This window comes from Panthera leo, chromosome E1, assembly GCF_018350215.1.
Source record: "Panthera leo isolate Ple1 chromosome E1, P.leo_Ple1_pat1.1, whole genome shotgun sequence".
Classification (NCBI taxonomy): domain Eukaryota; kingdom Metazoa; phylum Chordata; class Mammalia; order Carnivora; family Felidae; genus Panthera; species Panthera leo.
Window position 1 is genome coordinate 10,976,072 of NC_056692.1, and position 13,656 is coordinate 10,989,727.

At 56.8% G+C, this 13,656-nt stretch overlaps 1 protein-coding gene across 3 annotated transcripts; it reads right to left on the reverse strand.

Moving 5' to 3' along the window:
• Positions 1–529: 529 nt before the first annotated feature.
• On the reverse strand, positions 530–13,469 carry SMCR8 (SMCR8-C9orf72 complex subunit). 3 transcript variants are annotated; one of them, XM_042914447.1, is made up of 3 exons: positions 10,833–13,469; positions 4,522–4,938; positions 530–2,203 (listed from the first exon to the last, which is right to left on the reverse strand). In XM_042914447.1, the coding sequence occupies exons 1-3, from the start codon at positions 13,190–13,192 to the stop codon at positions 2,089–2,091; spliced, it is 2,892 nt and encodes a 963-aa protein (XP_042770381.1). In that variant the 5' UTR covers positions 13,193–13,469; the 3' UTR covers positions 530–2,088. The 3 variants fall into 3 exon arrangements, with proteins under 3 accessions (XP_042770381.1, XP_042770382.1, XP_042770383.1); XM_042914449.1 differs by having other exon boundaries at positions 2,119–2,203; positions 4,484–4,938; XM_042914448.1 differs by having other exon boundaries at positions 2,111–4,938.
• Positions 13,470–13,656: the final 187 nt, after the last annotated feature.

Consider the following 13,656-nt stretch of genomic DNA (forward strand, 5'->3'; position numbering starts at 1 on the left):
CACGTGGCGGTAGAGGACTCACGTTCACACGCGTGGACAGAGGGACATGCGGTAATAAAATAGCTTTCCCAAAATAACAAACACGAATTCATCACAGACTATGCTTTTCACCGCAGTCTTCAAAGGTGGTGCTTATATTAACCCGACCCGTGTAGCCAGCCAGCGTGGGGCAGTCGGTGGGTCCCGCCTGGAAGGCGCCCCTGGGGTCGAGGGTCCAGCACGTTACTGGCATCTATCCCAGCACGGGCGGGGACAACGGCTGCAGACTCCACAGGGTATGGGTGACACAGCAGTCCCCGTATCTCTGCCTCAGTTTGGGAGCCATCATGCCGGGACAGTCTTCCGTTCGGGGGCCTGGCTCCTCCCCCGGCCAGGGCATCTCCAAGACCCTCCTGTGTAGCCTCCACTCTGGAGCTAGATAAGGACTCCCAGGAGGCGTGGGCTCCACACCAGTGGCTTAATTCACTGCAAAGTGCTCGTTCCACCCCCCCCCACCCGCCCCCCCCCCCCCCCCCCCCCCCACGCCTCCTTCTCCCCACTATGGTCATACCAAACCTGAACAGAGGAGGCTAGATTAGGTCAGTGCTCACAGCGTTCTCCTTTGGGGGCTCAGGAAAACTTGGGTGTGCTCGGACCTTATCAGCTGAGACTGGTTTTATTTCCGGCCAGAAGTAGCAATTTGATGCTTTCTCCTTTTTGCGGTCTGCTAATACTGTACCTCTTTTAAAGATTCCAGTTTTGTCACTTTCTGTCACAGTACTGGGGAAAAGCCAGAAAGCTAATTGGTTTGCTTCCAAAGCACAAACCAAGGCACTTTCTTCCGAGCTTTCTAGGGAGATGGGAAGTAAAACCGGATTGCTGGCTTGGGAGATCAGCTCCTCGGAAGATCATCCACACTCCCCGACGGGTTCCCTGCCGGCTGAGTGTTACCGCAGAGGAGAAGCTGACCTGCCTTGCAACAGCAGGTCCGGGGAGGTCGGGACATGCGTCTCGCACTGGCGGAAGTGGGCGGTCACCGTGCGCGCCGCTCCCAGCCTCCAGAAACATGTCGTTGAACTGTAGCAGCCCTGGCACTTGGGGTAGAAACTGTTGGACTTCCCAGGATTTGAGCTGGGATATGTCATTTGAGGTTGAAACCTACAATACCTTGACTATAGCAACGGAGAAGCAAAAAGCTAGATGGGAAATGACAGGTGGGCTGTCGCGGTTCCTTTCCAAATTCCAGCGCAATCTGTGTAACTTCAGCCCTTGCAAGTCAATCATGGAAAAGTCACAATTTCTAACACCCCAAGATTCCACCGAAGGGAGCAAGGTCCCTAGGGAAATGGTGAGGTGTGAGGCAACAGCTCAGGCCGGAGCGTCCCAAGGGCCACACGTGGGCTTCTAGAAACCACGACTGCGTAACTGCTAACCTTATCAGGCTGCTCTCAACCTGGATTGCTTGAGAAAGGGTGGCTGGGGGCAGGAGAGCGGTAACGGATTGGAAGTGAAGTTGAAATAAACTCAGCTTTGGTGCCTGGGCCTTCAAAATGAGTCAGGACTGACAAAGTCAAGGGGCATGGATGTCCTCTGTTTTCTGCAAAGTGTTTTCAGGATGTTTTATCTGAGGCAAACCTGAAACGAATATTTTTAAAGAGACAGCCCTGTCGCATAGAGCTCCCAGCCTTAAGATTTGCAGACGCGGGACTTCTAGTGGGTTCCGCTTCTCCAAAGTGGAGGGGGTCTGAGAAGGGCAGTCCCACAGTCTCAAGTGCCTGCCCACACTGGCTCAGTCCCTCTGCCACCTTGAAATCCCTCTGGAAAGAAACATTCTTGGCATCAAGCAATCCTCAGAAACTGCCACACTGAAAAGCTAGGTTTTCACCAAAATTTGAAACTGGAGTCTAACTACTTGTCAGGGAAGAGAGCTTTCTTTCACGGAGGAACGACTCAAGGGAGACGCTCCTCACCCACTCTTTCTGAGGCTGGCCCCAGGACAGGGCACAGCCGTTCTGTTCACACCCGACTGGTCTCTTGCCTCAGAATCCTGGGGCCTCTGGAACCATCCTCGAGGCAGAGCTTCCAAGCAAGCACCCTCCAAAGTGACTTCTACTTCAGACTACCGTGTTGCATGGCCTTAGCTTCTAGAAGGCCAGATGTGACTGACCTTCTGCCTTGATCAGTTTCCCAGGTGACAGCAGTGTTAACTGTAGAGTCCGTGATGCTGTGGAACAGGATGAAAAGCAATGGTGGTGCCAACGATCGCTTTCAACTTTGTCAAACGGACCCCACAGACCCTTCTTTCCCTTGGAGATAAAGTGTCATAAGGTCATGTCCCTGGAGGCCTGAGTAGACAGCAGTGAGCCACCCGGTTAGAAAACAGAGCAGCATCTTGAACACGAGGGACACGGGAGGCGGCAACGAAGAGGGGAGCCCATGGAGAGAAACAGGCATCCTACGCAGCCTTCCCCACATGCAAACACACGCTTGACATTTAAAAGCTGCCAAAACATTCCTGGCGACTCTTCTGTGCGTGAACAAAGTAACGGGCACGGGTACAAAGAACACCCGTGAGATGTAGACAGACCGTCTACCTTAAAAGGTCCTCAGTCCCAGCCTCGGGAACGAAATCACACACCCTCTGCCAGGAATGTGGACCCTGACTGGAAGCCGGCGGCCAGGAGCCAACGGGCCACATCCTTGTGTGGAGGACCCGGGCGAGGAAGCGGCCACGGGAGGGATGTGACGCAAACCCCCCTTGGGTTCCCGCCTCCGCTACCCGACTTCGACGGTAGGCCACAAAGCTGACAGACCAGTCTCAACAGCAAGACCCCAACTACCCAGAACACGGCACCGGCAGGTGCACACAAGCGTGCTCAGGAGCAACCGCCCGTGGCTGGTTCGGGTCTGTTTTATCACAATTTTCTTGGAACGAATTAAAAAGCAGAAATACTAAGAGTTCTTCCTAGTTGAAGGAAAAAAAAAAAAAAAAAAAAGCAGCCATACAAAAAAAAAAAAAAAGTGTAAAAACTTCAAGGTTGCAAGAAACTCTATCAAGAAACCAACAGCAACTGAGTAAGGAGCCTCAGGGGGGTCATGGAGGGTGAGTCGGGGATTGTCTCCTTCCCTGAAGGGAGGACTCACACGGGACAGGAGTGAGCTGCCGAGAGGTGAATGTACTTACGGGGGCCCGCATGGGGGCGGGAGTGAGCCGCAGTGAGGAGCATGTACTTGGGGGACCCACATGGGGACGGGAGCGAGCTGTGGTGAGGTAAGCACACCTGGGGGACCCGCGCGGGTCGGAGTGAACAGTGGTGAGGTGCGTGTATCTGGAGGGCCCGCGTGGGGGCAGGAGTGAGCAGCGGTGAGGTGTGGGTATTCCAGGCCCACGGGGGACAGATCCACGAACACAGCCAGCCACACAAGGAGGCTCTCCTCCTTCCCGGGGGAGACCCTGCCCGCCCAGACCAAGCAGCCGGCTGGAACTGCGCCGTCACCGTGCCCACAAGACCCGCAAGAGGTAGTGAAGTGGTTGCAAAGGTTTGCTGTGGGTGGGGGACTGGGGTGTGACCTCGGCCGAGTGCCAGCATGTCTGCAGACCTTCCCCAAGAGGACAGCGTGGACTCGCTCCCAGAAAGGCTGGTGGGCTGGGCCCCAGAGGCCCGCCGGCTCTTCGTCACTTGCACGGGGGCGACGGCACCGTGGCCCCGGGCTCTCCAGCTGCGAGAGCAGTTCTCACTCACAAGCAGGGACTAGCGACTAACGCTAGTCCCTCCTGCTGACCCGGGGGAGCAAGGTGAGAGCCCCCCCCCTCCCCCAGGCACTTCTGTGCCTAGTGGGGAAGCGAGGACCAGACAGGGTGCTGCCCGCTCTGCCTGCAGCCTCGGGGCGCAGGTCACGCGTCTGCCGCCACCCACCTGAGGCACGGCTGCCTCCCCTCCATGTCACTCATTCAGGGGCTTTCTCTGGGATGATGGGCTCTAGGGGGCCGAGTAAAAGACCCTAGCCGGGATCTGAATGGGGCAATGGATGTTCCGTTGTCCGGTTTCCCACCAAACCATTTCAGTTAACGGGGCGCTTCCCTTCATTTTGCGGCCCATGTGTCTGGGAGCTGAATGCGTAGCCTGCTCCTCCCGCGTGGGCTTCACCTTTCCACCCCTCACGCCCCCCACCCCCACCCCCCGCACCGTCAAAAGGGCGCTGGCTCTCTTCTGGCCTGGCTGCCAGTCCTCGGGGAGCCGAGCGCCGCCCCCTCCTCGCCAGGGGGGCCGAGAGGCCTAGTGCCGTCCTTACCGACGCCTTCGGAGAGCCAGGCGCCCGCCTCTGCCAGGGTCCCGACTCCCACACCGCCCGAGGCCACGTGGGAACCAGCGCCGCCACCTTGGTTTCCTTCCCACTCAGGTCACCAGCAGCCTAGACGGCTCAGAGGGCCGCCTGCTCGTGCCAACCCCTCCCCTCCCCGTACCCTGAGTCACAGGTCTTGGTCACAGTGGCTGGGACTGACCTCAGATTTTGTACAAAAAGCTGGGGACGTAGTCGAACCTGAGCGTGGGGTGGCCGGTCCCGGGAGGCTCCTGCACGTAGTGCAGCTTCAGCAGCTCAGCCAGGTACTGGACCACCTTCGTGTCTTCGTTCACCAGACCCAGGTTCAGCTTCAGGAAGCTCGCCCGGCGGCTGGCCAGCAGTTCCTCGGTCTCCCTGTCGTGGGCAGGCAGGTGCAGGTGGTGGCAAAAGGTGTAGAGGAAGGCCTTGGAGCAGAGCTGGGTGAGCACGCTCTGGACGTGCAGGTAGTAGGTGCTGCCCCGCTTGATGTGGGTGCGGTGGTCGGCCAGCCGGGGCACCAGGGCGCCTCTGTAGAGGGGGCAGCGCAGGGTTTTGCTGTCCAGGTCCAGGATGCTCGTGTAGCGGCTGTAGCGGCTCAGGGTGTGGAGGGTGCCGGCGCCGGCTGGGGACGTCACTCTGAAACACACAGGCCAACGTCAGGAGGAAAGACTCGGGGCGGGGCGGGGGAGTCTTCCCGCTTCCAGGCCGGCCTCCGCCGGCCAATACTCACTAGCTCTTTCTGGAAGGCAGATCTGATCATGATGCTCTTCAAAGGGCTCCTCGCCACCCCCGTGACCGAGTTCAAGTGCCCTGGCATGGCCCACGGGCCCTGCTTCCTGTTGGCCTCTGAGGCCCCATCTGTTACATCCACGACTTCCTTGTGGCCACGCCAAGCTTTCAGAAGGGCCTCAAAATCACCGGCCTTCGTGCTCTGCCCAGAATGCCCTTCCCTTCCATTGGTACTTGGTTTATGGCAATTCGAGCCTTACCCAGCCATCCCTGATCCCCTCCTCTGCTTCCCTGCTTTCTTTGCTTCGTGACCCTGGCCAAGTTCCTTAGCCCTTCAGAGCCCCCTCTGTAAAACAGAGATCACTGGTCCTGCCTCAAGCGGTCACCGCAGAGACAAAATGGGCTGTGCTTAGGAGAGTGCCTGGCCCTCAGTATTACCAGCCCAGCAATGATCAGCGTGGGGACTGCCATTTAGCTCTTGTCTCTCCCACTGGACAAGGCTTCTGCAGACCCAGGACCATCTGATTTGGCCTCCTGCCCCACTGCCCACTACTGTGCCCATACATCAGAGGCAGGCAAGGCTTGTTCAGTGAGGGAAGGGGTCAGAGTGATCAGCCCTAGTAGCTCTGTACAATCCTCTAGATCAGGGGCGCCTGGGGGGCTCACTCAATTAAGCATCCGACTCTTGGTTTTGGCTCATGATCTCACGGTTTGTGAGTTCGAGCCCTGCGTCGGGCTCTGTGCTGACAGCTCGGAGCCTGGAGCCTGCTTTGGATTCTGTGTCTCCTTCTCTCTCTGCCCCTCCCCAACTTGTGTTCTGTCTCTCTGTGTCTCTCAAAATATAAATAAATGTAAAAAAAAAAAAAAAAAAAATCCTCTAGTTGAATTTTCCCAGAGAGTCACCCTGCAGTCTGGCAAATGTCTGCCTGACCAGAAATTTCATAGGCGGACACAGTTCTGGAATTCAGGGCTTGTGCCAGACCTGAGATACTGTGGACAAAGGGCTGACAATCACTCGGGACCAAGGTAACCTCCTATTTTTTCCTTCCTGGGTGCTGTCATCTCGTGTAGTTAACAGCATCTACTACATACCAGGCAGTGACCTAGGGGCTGAACAGGCAACGAAGAATGAGCCTGGTCAGCTGGGAAGAAAGGACAGGCACACGGTAGGTACACTGAGTAGAGATGTGGTCTGGGTCTCCACGGGGAGGCCCGGGGCCAGGAAAATCCTGGAAGAACGGCCTCGGAGCTGGGCCTTACAAGAAAGGTGGGCTCCGAGAACCTCAGGGGGCATCCAGATCATACAAGAACAGGACCACAGAGACGGGAAAACAGCCACATGGGCCATGTGTCGTGAAAACCACGAGGAGAGCAGTGGGGTGGGGACCCCATCACATAGGCGATGAAGAAGCAGGGCTTGCAGGTGGCTCACTGGCTTCTTGGGGACACCGCCTTCTCAGTCCACTCCTGAGGCACCCTTACCTCCCTCGGAATGGGGCCCAGGCCGCAGGCCAAATGCCTCTTCAACCTTGGCACATCCAGCCCCCCGAGGTTCTGCCACAGCAGAAAAAGCCAGGCCTCGCCCCCGTCTTCCTGTCCCTCATTCCAGCCACCTGTCCTGCTGGAACACCCTGCCTCGGCCCTGCCACTCCCAGGAGCTCTGACACCCCCACACCTACCCCTACCTACAGAGGCACCACTTTTTAAGAAGATGCTGCTCCTTCTAACTCTCCCTCCACCTGTTTCCCATGAAGCTCGTCAGGAGGCGAGCCAGCACGGAAAGAGGAAAAGCCCCAGGGCTTTGGGCCTCTGCTCCTCCCACACCTGTCTTAGGTTCATTACCGCCCATCCCAACACTGGAGGCAGCCTCTGGACACATGTGGACACTGAAGCCCAGAGAGGGGCCGTGGCTCACGCAAGGTCCCCCAGCTAGAAAGTGGCTGAGCCAGGACGCAACCAGGGCCTCTACCCGCCCCTCCACCCCCCCACAGCTAGCACTCTCTCCCGTGAGTACTGAGCTCTGTTTTTCAAACAGTCCAGCGCTTGTTCCTGCTACCTGGAAGCAATACAATTACCCCTCATTTTGATTTCAAATGGGAAACCAACGTGAGTATTTACCCATCTCGTATACCCACGTGTGATAGATCTGACAGACGAGCATTTCCAGGCAGAAAGCCTACTTCAGTGGAAAAAAAATCCAAGGGCGGTGAAACCGGCAGTTTTGGGGTGAGAGTCTTTAAAAACAGATTATCATCTGAGCTGATTTTGGCTGGAGTCAAAGCACCTGAGAGGGGACAGACCCTCCTGGGTCAGAGTTCTCGGATTCCAGATTAACCCAGCACGGGGGGATCGACCCCTGCCATTGCTGAGCAACCCATCCCTGGGCAGGAACTTCACGGCCACTCTTCTACTCCTCTTGAATGCTGGCCCTCAGACGGGCCTCAATCTGCCTCGCGGTTTGAAGACTGCTTCTGCCTGCCGGGCTGACTCACCACCTCTCCGCAACTCTGAGCGTGTCCAAGGACAGGCTCCACACGGGGGCTCTGCGACATTCTGGATGCGCACCTTCCCCACAGCTGCACACGGTAAGCATCTTAAGCCCCACTCACAGACGTGTCCAACAAGCTTTGCGAACGGACGAGAAGAGAAGACTGGCCCAAATTCACACGGCGGACAGTGGCAGCGTCAGGACCTGAGCTCACAGCGCCCACTGTGTCCCTCCCTAACCACAAGGAACCACGACTCCTCGGGTTTTCATCTCAGAATGAGAATTTCATTCTCGGAATTCATACTGGGTCGACTGCTCACCTCCCAGGATTTCTTTGGGTGAGCGGTGGCCAAACCAGTCCCCACTCAGGTGACGTGCCCCCTAGGGAACAAGGCCTCCGACCCCTGCCCACCGTATCTCGTACCAGAGCGGGACCCTCTGGAGGCAGACGCTGCCAATTCCCAGCGTGTGCGCACGTCCAGAAGGTCTGAGAAGCAGAGCAACGGGAGGCACGTCCCCCCCTAGGGAATGTCTGCAAAGCTCTCGCCTGTCACTTCTGATGGGTCCCTCGCCTTCACAGAGGGATGCTGAAAGGCTCTAGAGCCTGGCCGGGGAGGGCCACGCTCAGCGGCCGCTGCCTTGGCCCGCCTGCCGTGAGTCAGTACGCGTCCCTGCGAGGTTATCCGAGAAAGGCTCACAGTGATCAGGTACAGACCTGACGCGATGGGCCCTTCCACACCTGCTGTCACGACGCAGGTCTTGTCAGCTCCGTGTGCAGATACAAACAGGCTCAGAGGTCAGGCTGACAGAGCAGTGACAGAGCTGGGGCTGGCGTGGGGGGCCCCATGAAGACAGCGCCTGTCCTATCACGGGGATGCACCATGGCTGACTCACCTTACAATTCTGGCAGCAGGCCGGGTGGCCGGCATTTAATAGCCGCCTATAAACTTTTGGCAAATGGTCATTCAGTGATCCAACCCTCTCATCTGCTCAGGAGGGAAGAGCCTCGCGTGGAGGAGTGACCTGTGGCTAAATACTGGTAGGGCCGGCCCGGGACTCAGACCAACTCGAACCCTTTGCACCTCGGGGAGCCCGTCCGCCAGCTGCTCTCTCGCACCCACAGACTTCATTACTGGATCACAGCAGGTGTTCCAAGGCAGACCAGCCTAGGCCTCAGAATCCTCAACACAGCACTCCAGCCAGGTACCCAAGAGAGCAGAGCTGGTGTAAGAGATGAACTTCTTTTGCCGTTCTGGCACATTCTAAGGAGGGAATTTCAGGGAAAGCAGAAAGGGCGACACTGTCCCGAGCCTGGTCCTGGATAAGCGGGCCGTCAATAGACTGATGTGCGTTTTAGATTCCCATCTTTAGAGGTGAATAAGTGGAAAGGTCAAAGGTTGGGGTGAAGGGGTCAGTTGGAGAAGAGGTGTGTTTAAGGGACACCGACGCGTTATTCCACCAAGACAAGTAGCAAAGACAATCCATGAAAAGTCCTTCCCTTCCTGCAACAGATGGGTTAAACCCGAGCATAGGGCTGGCATCAGCCGAGGGACGGGATCCCGAGAGGAAGGACAAAGCCCACAAGGGCACCCAGTGCAGCCCTCTAACTCCTGATTCTGCATCCACAAGCAAGGACTCAACTCGGTGGTTTCCTGTGTGGCCCAAGGAGGGGACTGTTCCAGGTGTCTTGGCCATGTCATACCAAGTCCCCATGACACGCTGGCAAGCCCACCCTCCTGGTCACTCAAGCCGAACACCTCAAGCCTTCCCCAAGCACCTCTGTCCCTCATTTCCCACACTTCACTAACCTGCCCCGTTGGTTTTCTTAGAACACACGATGCACTTGCTGTTGGAACTCTCCTCCCTGTTCAGCAAGGCTCTGGCCACCCGTCTCTGCTCCTGACCTATGAAGTCTTCCAGGGCAGCGTCCTTGCTCAGGTACCCCCAGATGGTACCCCAGCACCCGCCAGCGTGGCCAACGAGCCAAGTCAAGACGGGGAGACAACACTTGCTTGAATCTCGGCACCACGACCCCGGGGAAAGCCTAACGCAGCAAGGGTTAGAGTGAGGGCCGGGTGACTTCTGCAAGAGGAGCAAACAGGGCAACTCGGGACACGGCGACCTCACTGATACCGAGGACCTCAGCAGAAGGCAAGACGGAAAATCGGAACAAACGGTTGCTGACTGCAGCGGGGCAGAAATTCCTTTTGCTCTTTCCATGTGACGTGGGAGGTGCAGGCTGCCTGCGTCAGCGCCTCTGTTTTACAGATGTGCAAAGTGGGCCGCTGGCAAGAGGATGAGGGCACACCCTGAGGGAAAGAGACCCTTACACCAGACAACTTGTCAAGCAGTATTTGGAAAAAAACAAAAGAGAGTCTACTAAACCTCCAGTAACTTGGAGAAATGAAAGAGCATTCAAACAGAGAAAGTAGAAATTGGGCCTTGCATTTCCTTATTATTTAAAAAAAAATTTTTTTTAATGTTTATTCATTTTTGAGAGACAGAGAGAGAAAGAGAGAGAGAGAGAGCATGCACAAGCAGGGGAGGGGCAGAGAGAGAGGGAAACACAGACTCCGTCCGAAGAAGGCTCCAGGCTCTGAGCTGTCAGCACAGAGCCCGAAGCAGGGCAGGAACTTTCGAGCCACCACGAGATCATGACCTGAGGCAAAGTCAGACACTTAACCAACTGAGCCACCCAAGCGCCCCTTGCATTTCCTTATTAAGACAGACTTCTAAGTTGGGGGGCGGGGGGAACAGCCTTCTAGGGTGAACAGGACAGTGGAGTAAAAGCCACTGGACCCCTCTGATGTCCCCGTCACCAGTGATGGCTGCCATCTTCTAGGAATACCACAGACCTTTCTCAGAAGCAGGTCTGCCAATCATTTATACCATAGTGTGAATTTGAGGATCACCAAGAACCTGAGATCTGGAAGTCAGCCGTCCCCCAACGCTTGCTGGTATACCAGATAAACTCCATGTCCTACTGAGTCAGAATCTCTTGGGGGATAGGGCCCAGAAATTCACGATCTAAACAAATTCCCCTAAATAATTCTGACCCGACAGGTTGCAGACCTCAGTTGGCAACCACTTAGGAACCGCAACCCCTCACGGGAGGGACAAGGAAAGAGAAGACCAGAGAAACGGAAGGACGTGCCCAAAGTTACAGAGTGAGTGCTGGGGGTCCGGTCTGGAAGCCAGGTCTCCCGATTCTGGCCCCACCACGCGGACGCGTTACCCTCACCCAGAGGGATGGATGTTCAAAACCTCGTCTCTAACTGGACAGGGCCCTTCCCCACCCCCGGTAAACAGTTACCTCTGCAGGCCGATCAGCTTCCACTTCTGAAAATCTGTGATGTGCAAAGGAGAGGAGACCCAGTGCTTCACCGGTTTGGCGTGACGGCTGTGGTTGGGGACAAAGATGGACAGCGCCGTCACGAGCTTCCTCACTATGGCCTCATCCTCCCCCAGGACCACAAGGGTCCTCCCGCTGAGCAGGGAGTAGATGGCTGGATGGGCAAAGGGGTACTGACGGATGAATTTTAAGGCGTTCTGGCCAGCCCTCTTTTTATGCCTCTCAGAAGAGGGCCCGGTGGGATGAGCAGAGGAGGGAGTCCTGTCTGAGCTGGTGGAGGCTATACTGCTCATATTACTGGTAGCGTCCGAGTAGTTGTCCAGGCTGGTCTTACTGACATCCCGGCTAGCCAGCAGGCGGCTCGGGTCCAGCTCAAAGGCAGGGAAGCCTTCAGAACTGTTGTCTCGGGAAGGGCTGGCGTTTTCCCCCGCAAAGTCCACATGGAACCCCTGGTCTTTCTGCCTGTAGCGCTGCGGGGGGCTGCTCACTACTCCGTCCGGGTCAGAGAGTGTGTGGGCTGGGGTGGAGAGGGGCACCCGCAGGCTGTCACTCTCCTTCCCAATGCAGCAGGAGGAGTCCGTCTGGGACAGGGTGTTTTCTAGGCTGCCCTCCTCTGCCTCGGCCAGCTCTGGCGGGCTGATGCTCGCCTGGAAGTGGATGGCTCCCTCGCTGTCATCTGCGTACGATTCTTCTTCGTTAATGGCACTTGGGTAGCTGGCCTTAAAGTCATCGGGGATGAGGGCCTCAGAGGGGCAGGTGCTGAGGACTTCGATGCTGTCCTCGCTGATGGTCCTGTGGCTGACTGCTTTGCTCCGGACCACCTGGGGGCTCAATGGCACCGTGAGGCTGGCCTGGCTGTCAGACTTAGACAGCACAGAGGTGGACTTCTCCGTGCCCAGAACCTCGATGCTTTCGCCACTGCTGACGCTCCCTTTCATATCCATATCCAGGCAGTCCAAGTTTTCCTGGGGGTCAAAACTGCTCAATTCTGTCACCTCCACTTCCTTGTACTCCTCATCCCCAAGTTCCTGCTCCATCTTGATCGGCACAGACTCCACACTGGACTTGTAAGAACCGACGCTGATGAACACTTGAGGAATCGGACACTCTTCCGGAGACCTGGAAGGCGGCCTGCCTGGACTGGGCTTAGGGGGCGCGCTCTCTTGTTTCTCTACCATTCTGTCGTCCCCCTCCACAAAATCTTCAAAGAGGAAGTTTGTTATGTGCTGTTGCTTTAGAAGCGCTCTGTCAATCTGGCTGGTCAGGAGGTAGCACAGGTCTCCTCTGAACATGTGCTCTATGTGGCTGAGCTGAGCCAGGGTCTGGGTGAAGTACTCTGTGTCACAGAGCTCTTCCAAGGTCTTCAGCTTCTTGTCAAAACACTTGGTGGACTTTGCTTTGATGAGTTTGGGGGTGTAGGCAGGTCTGCAGGCGTAAAGGTCCGCGTCAGCCGACTCATCCGGGTTAGAGGTAGTGGCTACCTGGTCGGCCTGATCCCGCGTGGGCTCTGTCTCCGCGGAACACAAGGCAGACCCCTTCGACTTCCGATGAGGGTATGAGCGGATCTGCTTCAGCAGATCTTGGTGTTCAATTATGGACTTCTCTACACTGGCCAGCTCGTTGGCTTTCTCAATTGCCTGAGATGAGTAAAAGCCCTTGTCGTTGGCCTTCTTCTGGATCTCTGTTTCGGTGTGCAGCACTGTCCTGGTGTAATCCAAGTCTTTCAGCTTTTTTTCAAGTTCTCCCGCAAATGCCTTCCTGTTGCCCGTCTTCAAGCACTCAGAAGCTTTGGAAAACTCGGCTGAGAGCTCCTGAAACTGCTGCATGATTTTGTGCTGGTCCGCTGAGATATAAGCCATGCAAAAGGGCCTCACAAAGCCCCGGGCCTCCAGGTCGTACAGGGTAAGGTGGTGCACGTACGCAAAGGCTCCCTCCTTGGAGTCTCCCAGCACCACCTTGGAGTCCTCCACAAAGTTCAGCTTGGGGTAGGCAGAACCCGGGGGATGGCCCACAAAGGAGGCCTGGTAATCCACAGACATGATCCGCAAGGAGAAGTAATTGAGATCAAAAGTACCAAAAACTTTGGTGTCATTGGGGATGGTCAGCAAGGGTTGGGGGCCCACCTGCTCGGAGAACTCGGAAATAAGGATGAAGTCCCGAGAGAACTTGGCCCCGGACAGTTTGGACCATGGGTTGGCTCCTTGGCTGGCGAAGGGGAAGAGTGGCACCGAGTACTCCTCGGGCAAGGCGGGCTCATTGTAAGGCTCCTCCTCGTACTCCTCCTCTTTGGTGAAGGCCACCACGTCAGGGGCGCTGATCATATTTCCAGATGTATGGAGAGAACATTGAGAAGAAGTGAGAAAGAATGCGGGGTAATCAATGCAGGGAAGCCACGCCTCTGGAAGAGGAAGCAAAGTCCTTGCGGTCTTCTTTGCGCCCTCAGGGGTACTAGGCTGTCTCTCGCACACTCGAAGGCTCGAACTCCCACAATCCCGTCAGAGATACAGCTAACTCTTCCAGAGCCCCGAGGGGCCTCATGAACTCCGCAGGTCCGGAAGACCGAGTAGGCGGGTTACCCTCCTTCTCCTCCTCCTCTGGCGAGGGCGTCCGGCGCAGGACACCTGCAGCGAGGTCACTCGCACACCCGAACCCGCCGCGACAGCAACAGCCCAGCCCTGAACCGGTGCCTAACGCGGGACTACGGGCCGCCGCAGGGGCCAGTCAAGCGCTGCCGCCCCCACGGCCCGAGGGCAGAAACCGTCGCGGCTCCTTGGACGCCACAACC

What these genes read in the sequence shown, in the direction of transcription:
- SMCR8 (XM_042914447.1), bottom strand. Translation starts at nt 13,192, where the DNA reads ATGATCAGCGCCCCTGACGTGGTGGCCTTCACCAAAGAGGAGGAGTAC. An exon ending in AAGCTGATCGGCCTGCAGAG is followed by an intron (nt 4,939 to 10,832) that starts GTAACTGTTTAC and finishes TGTGTGTTTCAG; the next exon opens with AGTGACGTCCCCAGCCGGCG. An exon ending in ACCGGCCACCCCACGCTCAG is followed by an intron (nt 2,204 to 4,521) that starts GTTCGACTACGT and finishes CCTGTTCCACAG; the next exon opens with CATCACGGACTCTACAGTTA.